The following is a 22,535-nucleotide window of genomic DNA, read 5'->3' as shown; positions in this document are numbered from 1 at the left end:
TAGATCCTAGAGCATGAGAAATCTGTTTGAAAAGATGGGTGGGGGTGTGTGTATGGAGATGTCAAAGTGTAAAGCATAAAAGAAAATGTGAAAAAATGAAGAGTCAGAATGCAATCACCTCTACTGTGTGAATATTATCTCAAAGGAGTTAAAAACCTCTGCAGATGTTTAAAACTGGTCACTTTGTGAGCATATTTAGTCTTGGGGAGTATGTAAAATCTTAGCTTCCTACTGCTTGTCACTTATCACTGTGGTTTATATTTTTAAATGGTTCAAAATTAGCTTGTGCAACACTCAAATTCTACGTGGTATCTTCATGAGTTGTTGGTAACCCCTACATGCACAAAACTTCATGGGTTTTAAAATCATTTGTCTCAACCAGAATGTTTGATAGCTGAGGAAGTTCAGATGCAGGGGAATTGGGGACAGCTCGATTCTCTCAGTTGTTCTGCAGATAAAGGAGGATTCCTTAGAAAGTAGACTCTCATCAACTTAAGTTTACCAGGTGTGAGATACATGGAGATACAACCAACATGCTGACATCTTTCACATGCTGAGAAATGGAATTACAACTCTGTGTTTATTAGGAAAAGGTTAAAAATTCTCTGCCATAGTTAAGGCTTTCTTAAGAAATTTTAATTGTCTATTAATTTCAGAATGCACAAGGTATCTGAAGTAGTCTTACTTTTTAAGGTTGCTTTTTTTAAAATGCATTTCCTTTTCATATGCTAGACGTGTCCAGCCATAGCACAAATATCATTTTCACAATTACTTTAATTTCTCTGTCACTAATTTGACATCAAAGAAGTTTAACTTTAGTCTTTAAGTTTCTGACGCAGGAAACCCTATCTTAATGTCAGTTTTCAGCACTGCCTGAATGATTAAAATCTATAGCTCTATGCCAGATAATTGCCCAACAGAAATATACAGAAAAAAGGCTGTTTATCACAGATTATCATACAAATGGGATCTGGATATCCTAGGGGAAAGGTGCTTAAAAATACACACCATCTCTGTTTGAAAGTGTTCACAGGAACCCAGAAGGTACAGGTGTTTAAGAACGAGGGTGAGCAGTGGCCAAGAACCGTTGTGCAGCTGTGAGATAGAGAAAAACACAGACAAATTACTGCATTCTAATGCTGTTTTCTAGCATACACCAAAATTTTATTTTTTGAATAGAGGCTATGATATTACTCTATATTAACTTTATTTGCCACATTCAGGCATTTCTCTGCACATATCAATGCACTTCGCTATTTTGAGAGCAAGGGGAAATTAGTGTAGCCACTAACATCAAGCTCAAAGGACCACAAGGATGTCATTTCACACAAACATCCTAGTATTGTTTACTCTACTTATGTTACTGAAAAGCTAGGAATTCCAAATTCCAAGAAGGAAAAGATAAAGGAAGGATTCTGGTTGTACTGCTATTATTCTACATAGAATTAGAATTCTGGGTTCCACGCTGTCATCTGTCAACAAAGTGGCCGAATCTTCTAAGCAGAGAACATGAGGCCTACTACCCGACTCTGGTTGTGAACTGGAAACTGAGGTACAGTTGCTGTATGTATGCAAGGCTCAAGACAGAGGAAGGAGGCAAATGAGTGGGGTCAAAGGTAACTGCTGGAGCTAATCCTAAGTCCAGACTAGCCATCTGGGGAAAATGGAAGGAGGCCACAAACAAGAAGAAAAGTGCCCAGTCCAGACCACTTAACTGATGCCAACAGCTAGCAAACTGGGCCATCAGGGCTAGAAGCCCTTTGATGTCAGACCTGCAGTGGGCTGGTGGAGGGTCTGGATTCTCTTCTATGTGGTTTGGGAAACAGAGGGGCCACTCAGGGGCGGGCACACAGGAAGCCCTCACTTGCTAGTTTTTCTGGAGAGCGTGTACAAGAAATAAACTGCATTTCAGCCTAACTGAATGCCATGCTTTTAAGTTCCAAAGGGTTTTTCACACTACTATGGGTGGAAATTCCAAATGCAATCAATGTCTGCTAACTTGAACGTGCTCAGGGTGACCTTTGGTTTTCAAGTTTTGAAAAAATGTATTTGGCTCCTATGAGATATTGATTACCTCATTCTCTTCAGCAGATGAGTAATATGTACACATTCCTTCAAGAACTACTACATATTCAAATCATTACAAGACAAGAAGCACAGCAAATGTCTTCCTTACACAGTACCTTTACTCGGCACACAGAATGTCAGATATAACATTGGCAGTTTAAATACCGAACCACGGCTTAGCTTCTCAAATGTAAGGCTGAAGTTTCAAACTGGCACATCCATTAACCTAGTTAGTGTGACGGAAACGACATATAACCACAGTTGAGTGGGTAGTGGCTTATGTTTTTAATGAAGCTATAAAGCTTTTGAGATCCATACCATATTCATCCTTTTACTTAACTAAAAATCACAGCTGTGTTTACCATTTTAAACTATATCTAATTGGAGGCAAGTATTATACACTTTCACAGCTACTGAAAACGACACAAATGCCAATTCCTTCAACCCACTGTTACAAACACAGCAAAAAAGAAGGAAGGGAGAAAAAAGCCCTCTTCATGAATATCAAACTTGGGAGCTCTGTGTGGAATTCTAGTGCTATTAAACAAGTAGCCAAGACACAAACACCCAGCTTGGGTCACTAAAACTTCAATAGAAGCAACAACTGAGGCTAATTCTTGATTTAATTTTGAGGACCCATGCAAGATTCAGCTATAAAACGCAAAACTAGTTCCTGATGCCTAGTTCTAGCATTGGACTCAAGCCAAAAGGAAAGCAAAATGTGTATTTTTAAGACCCTATTCTAGAATCTTTGCATGTAACCGCTTTATTTTTCTTTAGGAGATTAAATGAAGTCACAGCTTAATCAACCTGCATTAAAAAAACAAGCAAATTAGTTTTCAGGACTGTAAATTGAAATGGCAAGTTTCCATCACACTGTTTTTCCTTTTTTTCCACCACATTTATATTACTTTGCTTCAAAGCTAAGTAGACACACAGCATGTCCAAGTAAATATGTTAATGCACTCAATTCAATATTCATTTAAGATGAAAAGGACAAGTGTGAGAACTGTCACGGATAATTTTTTTTTTTTACAAGTGTCAATGTGCACTTGACAAATGTTGAGGGAAAAAAAGCAAAACAAAGCAGTGATTTCAAGAAGAAACAGTATGACTATTTCTCTCCTTTCATTTAAAAAACAACTGAAAGAGCTTTGGTTTCCATTTTTGTTCTCCTCATCTATTAAGTAGTTTGAGACAGTGGTTCAAAAATTTAGTGCAGGGACCTATGTAAACTATCTGAAGCACCTCACTCAAAATAAACCCCAAATCTGGAGCAAACAAAAGAGTTCTCCCATTTGTGCCTATCTAGTGACTAAACAGGATTTGAACCCCAGCTTTCTAAACTAGAGAGACAATCAAGTAGTACTTTTGTTATTCTACTGGAGTACGGTTAGTCCACCGAATTTGGAAGTAAGGCAGCTGATTCTGGGGCGACAGCTCTGGTGGTGCAGGTTAAGTGAAATAGTGTTATCTTGGAGAAGTCCTCGTGGTCCTTTTCTGCTGCCATATGATCGCACCTCGGGCCCCTCACGCGTCTTAATGATGCTTCTGGATTCACAGGCCTCCCCGGCGGTCTCCCCTCTGAACATCACCACAGCCTCTCACCGGCTAGGCTCTTCCTGGCCCTCCAGCACTGTCCTGAACGCCTTGGAGGCAGGCCTGCGTTGGGAAGTGCGAGTGGCTCTCATGGGCTTCAACTTGCTCTGAACCTGGGAGTTCCTAAATCAGGTGGACGCTGGGTGCCTTTCCCTTGTACGACTGGCCAGTCATAAAAGGAAACTGAAATGTGGCGTTTTTCCTTTCCATCTGAGTTTACGCTGACAAGAGGTACAGATAAAAAATAAATCAGTGGGGGGAAAAAAAGTGGACACTAAAAGCCTTGCTCAGCGGGAAGCTCGGGTTATGTCACTAGTGATTTTAGTCAGTGTGACTGTGCAAAATATCCTCGGGAAGGCTCGGGCTCATTTTCAAAGTAAGCAACAACAATGATAGCAACAAAAAGTGGATGATAAATGCTCAGAAAAAACTAAAAAAATGAGCCTGTCATATGTGTATATTTATTATATACACGGGCCATATGTAGAAAAGCAAACGTAGTGTGTGAATTGTGAACATTTGGGAAAGTATTGGTTATGTTGTCTTTTTTCCCATTTCCAAGTCTAGATCGAAGCAGTCCTGTCTTAGCGATGGATAACTGCAATGAAAATGAGCCTGAGATATATTAAAAGGCCGCCCCTGTAAACATTTCCTCAAAGGGAACAGTAGCAGTTGAGTATGTATCAGTTACTCATACTATATTCATCACTATCGCAATGCTTTATAAAAGACAAACAGCTTATTTCTAGGCTGTCAGGGATTTATAGAATATTGATTTTGTTGAAAACAATCCACTGTCATCCAGGCCCAGGCTGAAATCTGATCCGGCCTTTACCGACGGGCATTCACTAGGTCTTCTGCTCTGCGGCTGTTGCGGTCTGTGAAGGAGCTTCCGGCTTCATGATCTGGTATGTGATCAGATACTCTGGGTATGCCTGGGAAGGACGGGAAGAAAGCATTTATCACCCTTTGAGCAGGTAAGATACTGAAGCCCAGCTTCATGTGGACGCTTCAGAGGCTGCTGGTCATAACCCACACTCTACATACACCTGAGCGCCTGCAAAGGCCAGCTAATTCACAGGTGCCTGGACAGTGAGGAGGTCCACTTTCATCTCTGTACGTAGACCTGTGTAAACCCTGTAATCCTAGAATTGCTATCATGTTATTTCACCTCTGAATACTGTAAATTCATCACACTACATTTATGCCTCCCTAGAGAGTCACGTGCCATAAACCAGAAAACTAAGGCAAAGAAAAATCTTTCTCATGTCACCTTGTGGATTGCTGTCACATAGCATTTTCAAGAAAAGTCTGTTCAATGACAGAATAATTCACTGAACTGATTTCAAGTTAATCATAGATGATGAGGTAACCCACTGAGTGAGGAGGGGGAAAGGCGAGGTGTGCAGGGTCACCAGTAACCTAGAGGCAACAGTTTGGAAGTAATTTTGACAAGTTGACTAGTGAAAGGCAACTTTGACAGGAAAGAGAATGGCTCTGAAGATGAGCCTCTACCCCTGTCTTTTATGATCCTTTGTGTGATACATCCTTTTGCTTGTAGAAAAGTTGCTTAAGCAAAGGAATCAGTAACGCAAGCGTTTGAATTTGGTAGTATGGTATTTTAGATTCCCAACACATGTAAAATTTAGGCAGATTCTAATGGTATGAATGATTTAATCATTCATACCATTCTGAGTGCTTCTGGTTCCTACTCATTAGGCTACTGAGTTGCTTCTGTGTGTAATGGCAACCCACTCCAGTGTTCTTGCTGGGAAAATCCCATGGACAGAGGGGCCTGGAGGGCTATAGTTCATGCAGTCGCAAAGAGTTGGACACAACTGAGTGACTGAGCACATAGTCTGAGACAGGAATTAATCATATCAAAGTCCAGAAGTAGGCTTTAAGGCAAGGGAATTAACTAAACTTCAGGACCAGAAGCGCCCAGGATAGACCAACAAACATTATTTCCTGTCAAGTCTTACTCTAAACCCAAGCTGGTTCTAAGAGCATACAGCATATTTTTTTAAGTACTTAGAAGAAAAGATTCAACAACCACTTTTAGTAGCTAAATTCTCTGATAGCTCAGTTGGTAAAGAATCCCCCTACAATGCAGGAGACCCCAGTTTGATTCCTGGATCTAGAAGATCCGCTGGAGAAGAGATAGGCTACACACTCCAGTATTCTTGGGCTTCCCTTGTGGCTCAGCTGGTAAAGAATCCGCCTGCAATGTGGGAGACACTGGGTTCAATCCCTGGGTTGGGAAGATCCCCTGGAGAAGGGAAAGGCTACCCACTCCAGTATTCTGGCCTGGAGAATTCCATGGACTTTATAGTTCATGGGGTCGCAAAGAGTTGGACACGACTGAGTGACTTTCACTTTCAGGAAATTCTTCTTAACTCAGATCCTCAGTGCTACAGTTTAAACTCAAGTGCTTTTAGTTTATTCTCCACTGAGATGAAGAAGCATCATGCTCCCTTGAACGATTCTGTATGTTTGAAAATCATTCTACAAATCGTTCTGTTCCGTTCTCCAGGTTAAGTTGCTCTGCATTGTTCATATCACTTCAGTAAAACAGGCCACATCTCTGTAGCTGCCAATGACCAGAGAATACTTCCTCTATGTCTAATTAATGTGAAGCTTAAAGTACAAAATACAAAAATATTCCTGATATTTTAAGTCCAGTCATATACTAAAATCGGAACTATTTTTCTTTCAAGTACAGCGCAGTTAATTTTAAATATATCTTTTCAATTCTAAAGAAACAATCCCACCAATAATAAATAATGCTCCTCAGATCAACCCTCTGAATAAAACATTTACATGGTCTTAAAAATGTTGATACTAAAGGTGAAATATGATATAAGGTATAACTAAGGGGAATGAAAGAAAAGTTGGCAAAGGAAAACTACCAAAAGTCAGGAGAAACTGCTCATGGGCAACGACTCAACTAGTAGACATTGCAATTAACACTGTCCATGTGTTACCTGCATATGGAAGCACAGGTGTGCTCCCCTGAAACAAAATAACTTACATTTTCAAGGTATTTTTTTTTCTTTCAAATATGATGTGGACCACATCATTCTTTAAATTCTTCTAGCAAGAGAATTTCAACAAGTTATCAAGTCAAAGTACTTGGGAAATGGTTAAAAGATCAGCAAATACTAGACGTGTAAACCTATTATTTGTATCTCTTATTTCTTTCCATCCAAATGTGAATGAAATTCTATTTCCTGTAGCTAACTTACAAGATCTGGAAAAGTGTTCAGTAGAGAAAACTGTAATCATCTATAATCTTAATACCCAGATAATTGCTCTTATGTTTTGGTTGATTCTGTGTTTAGCAAATACCATGTAGATGTATTTTTAAATCACAGGCACACAAATAATCATTCCCTTTTTGCTAAATATTTAGCTTGTTTAAAATTTTCATTATGATAATTGAGACAGCAACCTGAACATCCTTCTAGGCGCTTTTTTGGGATGTGACCGTCACTGATTTTATCTGAAACAAATTTCTGAAGGTAGAATTACTGAGTCAAAGTGAAAATATTTTTTCTAGAAGCTGGGCATTTCTGATTTAAAAAGAAAAATCTGCCAAAAGTATTCTTTGGTACTTTAAAAGCTCTTTATTTGTAAACAACTGCAAACTGGCACATTAAGTTGCAAAAATTAAACTAGTACCTAATATACCTGTATGCCCTTTCTAAGTTCTAAGTTCAGTCTCTCAGTCGTGTCCGACCCTTTACCTACATCCAAATATTGTTAAGGTTTTATTTACCCTATTTGCTTTATCATGTGGACTTTCCCCCTACTTCTCTATATACTAGACAGACACACAGAGAGATTCAGACAGAGTAAGTAATATACCTCGTTATGGTTCTGTATCCCTAAATATGCCAGTACTTATTTCCTAATAATAGGGATATTCTCATATATAAACTTTATACTGACATAATATGTTTTTTAACCTACCATTTATATTTCAATTTTATCTGTGGATCTAATAACATCCTTTCTCTTCTAGTATCAGATCTACTTTGGGGGGAGAATCTGCAGTTAGCTGTCCTGTCTCTGGGGTTTCATTTAACCTGAAAACTTCCTTCCGCCCTCTCTTCCTTCCTTTGTTATCAGTATGGAATCATAAATTCCTATTCTTTCCAATGGTGTAAAATTTATTACTATACTTACTTTGATGTTCAAATTATCTCAGATTTGGCCAGTGGGAGCCACTCTGAGCTGACTTTGTTTCCCTGTGACATGCTCCCATCACTGTTTTCGAGGACTTCATTACTTTCTGGTGTAACAAGTTCCTAATCTGCTCCAGCCATGGAATTAGCTGTTTCTTCAAAGATCCTTCTATGGGGCATGGTATTACAGGCCAAGATTTGGGCTTGAGGAGTCCTCATTGCTACTGGTTTTTTTTGGCTTTCAGCAGACAGTGCTAAGAAATACATGCACATATGTATTCATATATATATATATATGCCTACACATATCTCTTGTTCATAAACCTATACATACATATACTTACATGTGTACAAACATATACGTATTTACTAGAAACCATTTGTTCCTATCAATACCTCCAATTTCTGCCCTTCCCTAGTCATTGTTACCTTCCCTCATTCCATATTTACGTCTCTTCTTCCACAGTAAGAACCCAGTTCCCAAAATCAACACATCAACATATTTACTCATTTGCTTAATCCCAGAATACACCTGAAAGAGTTTCAAATCTTTGCCCACAATGAATAGATCTAAATGAAATCCAGGATTTGTTTGCAATTCTTCGCCCTAATCCATACCTAACCTGGCCCAAGACTGTTGGCATATAATAAAACATTGTTTTCGTGTATATAGTTAATCTGCTTTTTCTCCTTTTCAATCCATTTGAAATTCAACTAAATTCGTATTTACATTATTACATTTAAATGGTTTTCTTTAATTCTTATGTGGTCTTCGCATTTTGAATCAACTGTTTACAGTAGCTGGGTCTTGCTTATTTCACGAGCACCATACCTGCTCTCCTCTGTAGATGACGTATTCGGCATAGGCCAGCCCATTCACACTTGGCCTCCCAATGACAGAGTGATGGCCTGGGGGGGCGTGGGCCATTTTCATGGTGCTGAACTGCAGAAACGACTTGCCAAGGGTCACTCTACAGAAAAGCATTTGCCTGAAGAAAAAAGCAAAGCAATACTTTGAAGGAAGCTTTAAATCTTAGAATGGTATAACTGGTAGGTTTATTGATTTTTTAAAAAGATAGTTAACGTAAGGCAAGCTAATTTAAATGTCATTTTTAATTTTATGAGTAGGAATAGGATGAGATTTAAAATACTGATTTACTATAAGCAGTTAGCAGGTTCAATAGTTCCACTTAAAGTTTAAAGTGGTTTTGGTATGGTTTAGAAATCAATCACAGATAACACCTGGCAAGTTTTGACTAGTGGAAAAAGACAAATACTGGTGAAACTGCATTCTGGAAGAATGAGTGTGGACGGATAGGAGGAAAGTGACGAAAATAAGCAGAGGGCAGCAGCGTCTGAAATTAAAGTTAGGTTTACTCATTATGAAGACGTAAAGTCTGAGAGGAGATAAAGAATAATAATAAAAGTGGACTATATATAAAAATACTTCGCTTCAATATATGGCCAGAAAGTTCACTACCTGAGTGAAACATGAATTGAGGCAGTTGTTAAATATTATGGAGGGAAAGAAAGATTGACTGGGAAGAGAGTGTATTAAATAAACTAGGCACTGGCAAACGATGGGCCAAATCTAGGCTGCCACCTGTTTTTGTAAATAAAACTTTACTGGAACACAGACATAGTCATTACAGGCTGTTTGTAGCCGCTTTTGTACAAGCACAGAGCTGAGTCATTGTGACAGGGATCCTAAAGCCTGCAAAGCCTAAAATATTTACCACTGTGGCCCTTTGAAATAAAAGTCTGCAAACCCTTAATAAATACTTGAACATATTAATAGACATCTTAACTAAGCTATAAGATTTGGTCCTACTGTTAACTGTAAATAGTTGTTATTCAATCAAGTAGTTTTTAAGTAAAGTAATGAAGTATGATCTGTGCATTATGACTAAACAAGTATTACTGTGAATCAAAACTGTGCTAGACCCAGTTTAATTGAATCCTGCCTGGGCTGGCTTTTTTAGTGTGATGCTACTGGTGATGTTGGCTTGGCATCAACTGAATCCTCTCGTGGGCCCCAGAGGAAAAGGTTTGGACTGGCATTAGAAGGAAGCTTTTTGAGACCGTGGTGGCACTACAGTGTCATAGGCCTCTGCCTGCTCAGCCCACTGCCATGGCGATACCCAGTGTCCATATGTCACACAAAGTGTGACCTGACAGCCCTCGCTTCCTGCCTTCTGCCTCCTGCCCCAGGGCATCCTTGTTGCTATGGAGACAGGAGAAGATGCAGGCCCTGCCTAGCTGGCTCATGTCTGTTCACCAGCTTGCCCTGTGCCTGTGTGTGGCCTGCAGATGCAGTGGCCCAGTGTGGGATACCAATACCCTGTGGGGCAAACGCTGACCAGGAGCAAATGAAAGATTCTACTTGTTTAGAGAAGTTATGTGCTCTAGTTCAAATGTGATTAGCGCTAGAGGTTCCTTGTTCTCCAGAAATAATTCTCAATCTTGTCCTGAATCTGAAATAAGGAGAGTGGAGCCCCGGGAGAAAGTCAAGACGGAGGGAGCTTGTAACCTATGCCTGGCTTTCCCCAGACAAACACTTGGCTTTTACCACAACTGCTGTTGACTCTGCCGTCATGGCTCTGATTAGAGCAGGGGCTGACCAGCTGTTCCTATCTAACCCCCAGGATGGTCTGATTTGTTACAAGTAAGAGTGAGAATGACCTGTGACTTCTGTAGAGCCTGAGAAACTACTCTGGTCCATGACCTGAGAATAGCAACCCTTACACAGAAGGAATGATGCTCACCTGTGACATATATAACATGACCGGTCTTTGTGTGTGGGACAGCCTGTTCCTCCTCCAATTCCATAAACATACTGGTTGCTTTTAGAAGAGTTTTCAGCAAAATAAATCCCAGCACCAAACATTCCTCCTATATATGCATGTCGCTCATCAAACCCTTTATGAATAATGGCATTAATGAAAGGAGAACCTAAAAATATAAAGACAGATCAGTTTTGGGCACTTTCTAGAATCTCCATTAGCTGCATACTATTTGCACTTGGCAGAGTAACACTAATAATGCTTACATGAAAAGTTTACTCTGTAGGATGGTCTACAATACAGAAATTACTATCATGTACTAGAATTTTACCAGGGACTCATAGTTGTTGTCCAGCAAGGACCTTATATGGATTTTGCAGATGACATGGGATTTTAGATAGCAAAGTACAACATAACTTTGAAAATACAGATTATTTTACACCCAGTATTGCTTTAAGCAAAAACAGATAATTCAGTAAACTAAAACAATTATGCTGAACTACAATAAAAATAGCGTTTCACCATCTAGATGGCTCAGCATGCAATGTAAATTCTGAGACAATTTCAGATAAATTATTTTCATTGTAAATGCCTTGGAAAGCCCATACATGTAATGCTTTAGAAAGCTGGTACCAACATGTAATGAAAAAAGATAAATAAATAAAAACCATTTTTAACACAACACAAATACAGTCAATACCACAGGCTTTTCACCTTCCTGGAGTTTACAAACACTCAGAGCTAATGACCAGCAGGTGCTCACCGTGAAACAACATGCGTTCATTGTGGTGGTTGTGATTCTCCTCAGACACTTCCTTCTGTCTGTGACAGAACCGTTCTCTCAACTTCTTGTTTACAACTTTTTGAATCTTTAAAGATGAGGAAGAAAGAAACGAATCAGTGAAATGCATGTTAACTGGCAGTTTATAATTTAAAATAAAAAGTATGTTTTTCTTTAGGGAGATTCAATTTTTGTTTGCTTAAAGCATTATTTAAAAACGATATAGTTGCCAGGTCACTATAACTCAGTTAATACTCTGTTTTTAGTGACAATTTTCAGCTACACTTTTTGTTTGTTATCTACACCTGACCTGGCTATACCTCAGAATCACCTGAGGACTTCAGGTTGTAGGGGCCTGTAAATCTGTACTTTCAGAAAGCTCTCCAGGTAATTCTGATATGCACTGGGTTAGTAATGTCAATAGGTCTATTAACCCAAAGGGTTAAACCATTTATCAACAGATTTTATTCATCTTTATGACACCCCTTTGAAAAAAGCATATGGCAGTCATTTATTTCATGTTATGAATTAAAATATTGAGATTAAGAGATATATGCATTCTGATATAATCACTGACTCAATCAGATTAAAAATCGAGGCCTTTAATACTACTTTGAAATAGTGAAAACAGAAATTACATTCCAAATTTGTGCGTGAGCTGGGAGTCTTATCACCATACTTGTCTCACGAATGCCAGCTGATCTAGCTTATATCTGATGGTCAGACAAGCTGTGCAATCCAATTTTCACCCCGAAATGATCAAAACTTACTCGAATGACATTGTATCTGTTGAAGATGCCACCAGCATTACCACCATCTCGGTGTTCTCGAATTGTACTTTGCATCTATAGAACAAAACAAAAAAACTTTCTGAAAACAGGCCAGTGTGGAATTCTGAAGACATTCCTCCTGTTGTTTTCAACATTTTAATTCTATTGTATTGTTTCGCTAATGAGTCTAAGACTCTGCACTGTAAGTAATCAGGAGTTCACTATAAATGAGTCAACAAGTTTAGTGAATCAGTATTTCTGGTGAGAAAATAGACACAAATATCAAACTTTTGCACTTTATTTTTTAATAAAAGCTTTGAAAGTTTTTTCTGCAAACACCATGGGGTAAAGGACCACAGTAAGTCATCCACATTACCATTTTATGTTATCGAGGAGAAATAACATTGTGATTAAGTCAAACTAAAACTCTTAATACCCCATTAACTAGCTGAATGGGGTTGAACTAATACCCCATTGCACTAGTGCTAAAAGTAAACACAAAGAATTTATAAAAATCCATAAATCTTTGTCCCTTAGGTGAAAAAGTCCATGTCGTCTCTTTGCTCTGGGATCTCAAAGTATATCTGCACAGACCGGGGAAGCTGGGTATAACGTGTAAGTAAGTAAGTGGAATAACTCTTCTCAACACTACTTACCCTTCTCCTACTCTCCAAATTAAGGATTATGATAGTTTGAAAATTAAGATGTTTTAAATACCTGAGTTTCTCAGAGAACTGACTCAGAGTTGATTCTCTATCTCACCACTCCCTCTGTGAAGTAAGTCACTACATTTTTGACCTTATAATCAGAATTTACTTACTACAAGGAGAATGATTACCCAGTAAGACAGGAGAAAACAGGATGCTTTCCTGATAAACTAAGTATGAGGTGAAATGCTACCCTGGGGTAAGGGTCCTGAGACCCTGGAATGGGAATAATATCAGCACTAATTAAGAGGTAGAAAACAAAATAAATGTAGGCATGCCTTTCTCTGCAAAAGGTGGAATTAGTTAGGAAGCTTATTTATTATGATAATGCCATTAGGCACTTTATGATGTATAAGCTAAGTGAGGCATAAGCCATCAGGAGAGAGGGCATCTCTGTGGCATCACGTCTATCAGGAGGTTCATACAAAGTCTTACTCTGGCGCTTTAAAATAATTGACTGTAGAAATGAAAGCTGACTGGAGTTATGAGGCAGGTTTCCTAAGCACACATATTATTTTATAACCACATTTTAGAACTTTCATGAAAATAAAGATTAGACGATGTTTATTATTTATGACGCAAGATTCTCACTCCATATTATTTTTAGGTAGCATTTTAACAGTATGAAAAAATAGTTCTGTAGGGTCTTTACTTCTACGCGTTTCAGGAAAGTCTCCAGAGTAAAAAGGTACATGTGGCCCACCCACTGGAAACCCTAGGGGTTCTACTGTGAAAGCAACATAGTGTAGCCCTGCATTAATGTTGGCAACATGCCACCACAATGGCTAAGGGGGACACGATAATAAACAGGCAACAGACCATCAGTCAATATGAGACAAGTTTACCTCTCTTGGAAAAAGAGGTGTGAGCAGGGATTTCGGGAAAAGATAATGAAAAATCTTGATGTACATTACCTCCTCTTCTACTGACTGATATTCTTTATCTTCTGGAGCAAGATCCAGCAAAATAGTTCCCTGATTAACACAGTGAAAAGTCAAATAAGGATTGGTGCCTGCAGGGAAGAAAAATTAACATATTAAACAAAGGTCTACACTATCCAGGCTCTATTTTATGGAAAACTCTCATAAATAATGGACATTCTGGAACAAGTCTAAGCTATTTGCAACTTGAACCCAATATATAAGGTTATATTAAACAAATACATCCAAAGACAAGAAAAAAATAATGGAGATGTGTTTGCGGTTCAATTTGTTCTGTTCTTACAGTTCCCTATACCCGCAACAGACTCAACAATTATTTGTTGAACTCAATCATGAACATACATGATTCTGATCCAAAAGAGAACACACTGTAATTAAATGCAGTCAGGTCTAAAATGTAAGAATTATCCTCTAAAAGAATTATCACCTGTGAGAGCTTGAAATGGTCACATATAATAAGTTTAAAATACATTATTCTTGTTAATTTCATTATTCTTGTTGAGTTACTATAGCTAAATAAGCAAGACTCAAGATCAATACCTGCTAACATTTACTTTCATGTCACTCTTACAATTTTACTGTCTCTGCAGAATAATTCAAGTTGTTTCTTTCCTCTCTCTTTGCGTTTCTATAGTGAAAGCACTTCTAACAAACAGAGAAATGATAAACATGGAAGCATACCAAAAAAGAAAAAGAAAGGCGTGTAACAGCAAAGTGCAACAGAAAAAGACTGCGCTGATAGTTGTGAAGGAGGGAAAAGGATACAAGGTGAGACAGAAAGGTCAGATTCTGAACAGTCATGTCAGGAACGTTTGATTTTATCGTAAAACCAACAGTACTCTATTGAAGGATTTCAAGCACCAGAATGATACGATCACACAGTCACTCTGAAGAGTCTTCTGGTTATCATCTAAGGAAGGTTTGGGGAGCCGGGTTGGGGGGGAGGCCGCAAAGGTGACTGTTGGAGTTAAGCTGGAAGGTGGTTATGTCAGTCCAGGAGAGAGACGATAGTGGCGTGGATTGGGTGGCAGCAGTGGGAAAGGACCGAAGTGCAGATTCCAGGGATATTTAGGATGCGGTGTTATGGGGGAGAGGAAAGAGTGACTCTGATTTTTAGCCTAAATGACTAGAGGGAGAGTGAGACCAATGATGGAGACGGACAGGCAGGAGACGCCAAGCTGAGTGCATGAGCTCTGGGGTCAGGCCACCTGATTAAATGCCAGGCGGGACACTTATACCGGGCTTCCCTGGTGGCTCAGCTGGTAAAGAATCTGCCTGCAATGCAGGAGACCTGGGTTCGATCCCCATGTTGGGAAGCTACCCTGGAGAAGGGAACGGCTACCCACTCCAGTATTCTGGCCTGGAGAATTCCATGGACTGCACAGTCCATGGGGTTGCAAAGAGTTGGACATGAAATGAGCGACTTTCACTTCACAGACACTTTATCACTAATTTCTGAAACCTCTTTATTTTTCAATAGCTTACCTTGTTGTCCACCTAAGAGTCTTTCCACTCCCTTGATTAACTTATGGCGGTGTCCGTATGCATTGATGCCTATTTCTTTCAACTCTTCATGACCCATATCAGCCAACACATCTAGCGTAATCTAAAAAATGAAACAAAATTAATTGCTAAATCTTTAACAGTTCTTCAGATGATGAAAACTCTTCCATTTGTCTTCAATGTTCCTGTATCCAGTCAAATTTAGAAAATTCTTGTCTCCTTTATCAGCATGAACTTAAATCTTCTTAAAGTTGCCTTCATAAACTTACCAGCTTTTTGCTCACTTGAAATACTCCTTGATTTGTTTTCAGTCGATGGAGACGGTAAATGGGAGAAACAATGCTAGGAAATATGAAATGATCATTGCCATTTTTCCTTTTGATTATTTCATTCTACCACATTTTCCTTGCCTCAAGGAGACAACCAGCAGCTTGAAAATGGGGGAAATACCAGATCTCAATACCCAGAAGGTGGCAAAGATGAATGGTAGAGGAAATGGTAGAGGAAAGAGGGGCTCAGCACAATGAAACAGACGAAGCTTTAGGGAAGTGGGATTTATATAAAGACAAGACAGAACTTCCTAGTGCTAAGAAGTATTCAAGCATGGAAGAGGCTGCCTGAGAAAGGAGCAAGATTTATATCACAAGTATTTAGTTAGATTTCAAACCATCTTATATAGAAACTATATAAAGAATTCCATTTTGGAGAAGAGAGTAGGTAGAATTTATAAGAGCTTAAAAGCCATCTAACAATACCTGAAGTCTAACATACATTTTATTTTGTTCAAAACAGTGGTTTAAAAGTTTTGGTCTTTTTTTTTTTTTTTTTTTTTAAGTTTTGGTGATTTAATCCCTGTAAATGGAGGTGGTTTGCTTCTACAATGCAAGATCTAAGATCTCTATTCCGTTCTTTGTTTACTAAAAGTAACTGCGACTCTACCGCCACCCAATGGCGGTGCTCTGAATGCACAGAGTGAAATCTCCAACAGTCGCATGTCCTGAATTTTCAGCTCAGAAGAAGCTGGTCCTGTGACAATCCAGATACTACTTCACAAGATTAGCTTCTGATTTTCTTTTTCCTTGGGAAACCGAGAAATCCTTTGATAAACACTCTTTTTCAACTCAAGAAATTTTTATTCATGGCTTTCTCTACCTTTATACTTGCACATAACATTTTAAAAAACTAACAAATTAGGTCTGGAACTCTGATGATTTTTACTGTCAGAATGAAATATTATATAATGAGTCTGATCTTCTCAGAGCAAAAAGCATACATCATTCACTCTCTGGAAATAATTTGCTATATTTCTCCTAAGTGGCCATTTAAGAAATAATCTCTCCATTTCACAAAATGGGCAATTCACTTCCAATCACCCAAAGGAAGTTTTCGGCAAAGCTTCTAAAAAAACCACAGTTTTGAAATGTACATCTTTGACACAGCATAGTTTGCAACATAATAGGAGTGTTTACATTTTTAGCTAGATGTGATTTTAATACAATTTGGAAACCATGTTTACTACATTACTGATATTCCACTTTTTTCTTCTAAACTTCAGATCATGTTGACATAAAAACAGGATCTCATATCTATGTGGCAGCTTCAATTTAAAGAGTCTTTTAGCCTTTCTGAATTGATATGTATAGTGTATGTCTGAAAGAAGCAGAAACCAGGCCAACAAAACATAGTATTAGGTTTCAGAGAAGAAATGGAGAACGTTTGATACATTTGTTCATTATGTGATTTCAATCGTGAAATGAGTACCTCATTTCATCCTCATAATGACCCATGATATACTATTACTGTCTTTATGAAGAAATTCAGGCTCAGTGAAATCATAAAAATAGTATACAGAAGAGATGAAATGTATTGCTATACTTGTCTTTCCCTTTGCTTATTTGTCTTAAAAGGGATGACTAGAGAGTTAAAATAATTAAACATTAAATTTAACTGCTTTGAGTTACATGGTACTCAATTTGTCCTTATATTTATTGGAACTGGGGACTGGAAAACCTTAAATAACTAGCTACTGAATTTACATTTATGTTCACTTGTTCCTTCATTCATACATAATGTATTTAATGAGTACCTTCTATATGCCAGGTATTTCCCAAAAAGTGACTATTAAACATTTCATTTAATTCTAAAATGATCCATTACAGCTCAGAAAGGTAAATAGCTGGCCCCAGTTGGTAGTAGAACAGTGGGGCCAAGGAACAAACAGAACACTAACACTACAGGTCATGACAGTTCTTCTACCAAGGAGATAAAAAGTAAACACAAATATTTGGTAAAGGTTGGTAAATGTTTTGGAGGAGTCCCATGGGAACTCTCAGGAAGGTGACTGTGTTGCAGTTATAAGTGGGACTGGGAACTAAGAAAGGAACAGGAAGGGGGTCAGGAAAGGTTCTTAAAAGAAGGTAATATTCAGCTGAGGAGGAAGACTTAAAGGAAGAAGGGAAGGGTATTTACAACAAAGGGAACACCATGTACAAAAGGAAAACCAAGTGAATATAAAACATTTGAGAGACTCTGGTGTTAATAATAAAGCTCAAAATGGTTAGTGTATAATGTATATACAGGAACAAAAAAAGTGATGGACAGAGCAGCAAGCTAAGAGCAGGTCTTTATGGGTTTTACACATCAAGTGAAGATAAGTGTCCAACATGTCCAAGGACACCTTTTCAGCAGAGCAATACAAAACTGTATTTCAGGAGGACAGTGGTACGAGGGGCAGATCTGGAAGGGAAAGTGACTGTGAACAAGACGACGACGATGGGGTGGAGGAGACTGGAAGGGCTGAACTGGAGAGCAACTTCAAAGGGAGAGATGCCAGGGCCTGGTCATAGAAATGGTGGAGGAAAAGCAAGGCATGGGAGTAAAGACTATTCCAAATTCTGATGATGAGTGAATATGATATTACTGTATTAATAATAAAAGAATTGGAAATATCTGGAAGTTGAATTTTAGACATGTTTCTCCAAGATTCAAAGCTTTTTTACTGCTAGAAATATTTTTCTGAAAATTATCTTTAACTCACTTAAATAAAAAAACTTAGTTACATCTAGGAAATTACAAGTTTGTTGGGCCAGTTATTTATACTCAGCATACATTAAAACCAAATTATAACATAAAGGTCACCCATGTATCAGTTAAATCATCTGGCATATAAAGCAAATTTCACTTCGAGAGTGTTACTTTAAGAAGGGCTGCCTCTTGTTTCTAAGATTTATTTATTTTCTCTGGCGTGGAGGGAGAAACACTGGGGTTTTAATGAAAAAGGCTTTTCTTTTACATTGCGAGGCTGCAGATTACAGTAACAGATATTAGAATTAACTTTGCAATCATGTTCATAATGAATTTACTGAGTCCATGCCTTTGTCTTTAGATTCTGAAATAAAAATTGATAAGGTCACTTTTCATATGTATACATGGACCATAAATATGTTCACAAGTCGCAGCATTTGTTCCAGGAATTGCAATGTAAATCAAGCAGCCCTTCCCACAGAAAAAGTATCATAGTTAAGAAGCCAGGTTACAGAGGAAGGGCCCAAGTGACACAGGTACGACACTTAACTACAAAGGACACAGGTGTGTATTACTTAATACAGAACTCGGCAAAACATACATGACAAACAGGCAGCTAAGAGACTTCTGAGAGAACAACTGTGAAGGTGAGAGGTGGGTGATGATGCTCTGAAGGAAGAGAAATAAATGATCTTTCTTCCCCACTCCACTGGGAGAGAAATATCTATCAGAATAGAAGTAATAATCTATTATGTGTCAAACAGAATAACTGGCTCAAGGTCAGTGATAGACAAGAACTAAATGGGTACAACGCACACACACCCTGACACTTTCCCTCACTCATGAACACCTTGACCTCATCATGTTCTCCTGGACTGATGCAGAATGCTAATGGCAGAAAGTCCTCTGGATAAGAAATGGAAAGGGTTACGGAACTTATTACTCTAGAACTAAAGGCTAGTCAAGAAACAACTGCAGTCAAATAAAACTTTTGATTGCTTGAACTCTGGGCAAGAAGACAGTCGCACACAATTCTATACAGAGAATGGTAATATTATTTGTCTGCAGGGAAGGAATTAGGCTAGGTAATACACGTTAAATGGAAGCGTGAGCATATTGATTAAAAAAGAGGATACAGAAATTACTCTGGCAAAAGGAAAATCAATGGAACCATTTACTCAGAACAAAAGTGCAATGAAAAAATAACAATGAAACCGATTAAACTACGGTAAGCTGTCAAAAGGACCAACTATAAGATTAAACTATTAAAAACAAGAAAATGAGATAAGTATGCCACAGGGTACCACTACTATAAAAGAGAATATATAAAGTAAAAAAAATTATGATGCAAACTGACTAAAACAGTAGAGGCTGAACTCTTTTGAAAAATGGCTAACTGGAATGATTTGCTTGAATGTGGGTCTTTGTTTTTATTAAGCAAAGCTATGTGAAATTTCACAGTTATTGTGGATATGACGTGGGAAGAAGGGAAATGGTCAGAATATGGCTGTAGCAGAGGATACTGCTTTTAAAACAGCTTTAATACCTTCAGAGAAAGGATACAGGAAGAAGAGTCTTACAGTGTAGGATATTCCCATAAGAAATCTCCAAGCCAGAGGTGAATCAATGGCAGGTGAAGCTTAAAGGCAAAGGTAATTATTATAGCATTTATAAAACCCTCACCACCAGACAGAAAATACAACCATTGTTTCATTAAAGCATGTTTTAAAAACTAGCATAGCAGTACAAGGCTGGGAATTTTAATTATCTGGACTTTTGAAAGTATTATTATATTTTACAGGCAAGGCAAGTGATAGGTTAAATGCCTTAATCAGAATGAAGGTCTTTTTTTAGTCCAGTGCTACTTCTACCCAACTGTTTTGATCATTAAGAGCATTAAAGATCAACTACAATATATAGTATGAGGAAATTAGCTAAAATGCAAGACATTAGAAAATCTTGACATAAAGTCTTTCATCACTGATATGAAAAAGACCTGGACTTTAAATTAACTCTAAACTAACTATGTGCCTACAAAGAAATCAGAATGGGTCAGAGAGCAGTAAAGAATTTGGACACTATATCCACAAAAAGAATAACTAAAAAAGAAGATGAATTTATTATGCTAAATTAGGAGAAACTTTGGAGGGGTGGGTAGTTGATTAGAAGGATAAATCCATGATAAGTTGAGTAGGTCTTAGAAATGTAAGAAGGGCTATAGTATGTTGTAGCAAGCTGAATGGTGACCCTCAAAAAGATATGTCCAAGTTCTAAGCCCCAGAACTTGAGAAGAACCTTACTTGGAAAATTTTTTTTTACATCTTTGCAGATGTAAATTCAGTCAAGGATCTTGAGATAAGGAGATCATCTCCGACTAGATGGGGAGGGTTTAAATTCAGTGCAAGCATCCTTAAAAAAGACACAAAGAAGAGACGACAGACACAGAGAAGGCAGGGTGAAGACGGAAACAAAAATGGAAAGAATGTGGCCAGAAGCTGAAGGGGCCTAGCAGCTAGTGGAGGCAAGCAGCAGATTCTCCCCTAGACCCTCTGTAGGGACTGAAGCCCTGCTGACACCCTGGTTTTGAACTTCAGGCCTCCAGAACTGTGAAGGAATACAGTTCTGTTGTTTAAGCCAGAGGTCTGTGGAAATATGGCAAGGTGGCTGTATGAAATGCTAGTCTAATGCTCTTCTAATATTCAGAAAGGGGTGAGATTTCTGTGCAAAACAAGGTAAAGATAAACAGAATATTAACAGATTAAACATGGAGCAGATGTGGGTGTATTTTAGATTAGAAGCATTTTATTATACCTGTCCAAATTGTAACAAGATATTGTTCCACATGGATATAAAAAGGGTAATTCCTGTATCTGGGAGAAAGACTTAGTGATCTCTAAAAAATTTTTCCCATTCTAAGGTTGTATGTATATTGATAATACCCAAGTCAAACTCAGGAATTTATTACTTGATATTTAATGGTAATAAAATCACATAGTGATAAGTTAAAAACTCATTATTCCATATAAAAACAGACTGATAAACAGAAGGATCTTAATTCATAAACACCCTAATGATGACTTCATACTGAGATCTTTACAGGCATTTCAGATCTATCTGAAAATAGGCCAAGTCTTTAAGCAAATGGCCAAGTTCTGGTTCAACATATTTTAGTCTCTAGCTAGATAGTGGAAACTTCATAAAGGAGCAATTTTTAAAGGTACACTTGCCTAGGAATTATTTTGCTTTATAGTTTAATGGACAACTACTTCGTGACGATTTTGCTTATCAGTTACCATAAAAATTTCTTACTAGTTTTAAGTGAATCTAGTCACATTAGTAATAAAATGAAGTGAATAAAAGGCTAATAAACTTTTTGGGAACAAGACGAGGGAAGATTTTGAAAACATTCTTTTGAGGTGCTTTCATGGCCTACATTTTGACATGTAATAAAACATATTGAGCCAGACTGCTTATAAAGATACAACATAACGTTAAAGACTCTCACCATCTGTTGGACAATTTTGGAAAGAAGCATAAATAGTAGATTCCCCTAGCTTCTTTGGAAATCCATTTTGAGTTTTAAAAGAGTCGTTAAGAAGCAAAAAAGAAAGAATAACTGGCAATTAATAACTCCTAGTATTTAACTGAAAAGCCTGGACATTATATGAGAGCTTACCTGTTCTGTTTCAAAGATGTCCCGCAGGTGTTCAAGACCAAGGCTTTTTAGGAACTGGCTAATATTCATGTCAAGACCCGCAACTAAAACAGACACATGTTAAAGTTTTTCAGAAAGAAGTATATCAATCTAAAGGAAGTTTCAGTATTTATTTAAAGCCATGGCTCTCTGACACACCCTTGGTTATGGTAGCTGGTTTCATATAGCATAAAATGATCCAAATTACATAAATTTAATTCAGACACTTCATATTAGCTCTGAATTTTATGGGGAAGTAAAAGCAGAGTTTATCTTGCCAATAGTATTTATATTAATATTTTAAAGCATAATATAATGATTTTAGTGAAATACTTAACAGTGGAATTTAAAAATCTAAATTTTTCAGCTATTGTTTCAGTTTTCATTTCTAACATAATCTCTCTTCATTTTTCTGATATAATTTCAGTAACAAGACTCACTCAGTAGTTCAGTAAGACACTATAGTTGGAATAGGATGT

General features: G+C 37.8%; 1 protein-coding gene across 1 annotated transcript in view; it reads right to left on the bottom strand.

The window, feature by feature from the left end:
* Window positions 1–1,140: 1,140 nt before the first annotated feature.
* The window catches only part of TNKS (tankyrase), a 152,734-nt gene continuing 131,339 nt past the window's right edge, over window positions 1,141–22,535 (bottom strand). The window contains exons 20-27 of the mRNA XM_061134811.1: window positions 22,039–22,121; window positions 15,321–15,441; window positions 13,809–13,906; window positions 12,188–12,262; window positions 11,400–11,505; window positions 10,619–10,805; window positions 8,686–8,842; window positions 1,141–4,601 (exon numbers count right to left, since the gene is read on the bottom strand). Of these exons, the coding sequence (XP_060990794.1) occupies window positions 4,515–4,601; window positions 8,686–8,842; window positions 10,619–10,805; window positions 11,400–11,505; window positions 12,188–12,262; window positions 13,809–13,906; window positions 15,321–15,441; window positions 22,039–22,121 (914 nt within the window). The 3' untranslated portion in view covers window positions 1,141–4,514. The remainder of the gene's footprint in view (window positions 4,602–8,685; window positions 8,843–10,618; window positions 10,806–11,399; window positions 11,506–12,187; window positions 12,263–13,808; window positions 13,907–15,320; window positions 15,442–22,038; window positions 22,122–22,535) is intronic.

Source organism: Dama dama, chromosome 32 (genome assembly GCF_033118175.1).
Source record: "Dama dama isolate Ldn47 chromosome 32, ASM3311817v1, whole genome shotgun sequence".
NCBI lineage: Eukaryota > Metazoa > Chordata > Mammalia > Artiodactyla > Cervidae > Dama > Dama dama.
This window is presented reverse-complemented; position numbering and strand designations above follow the sequence as displayed.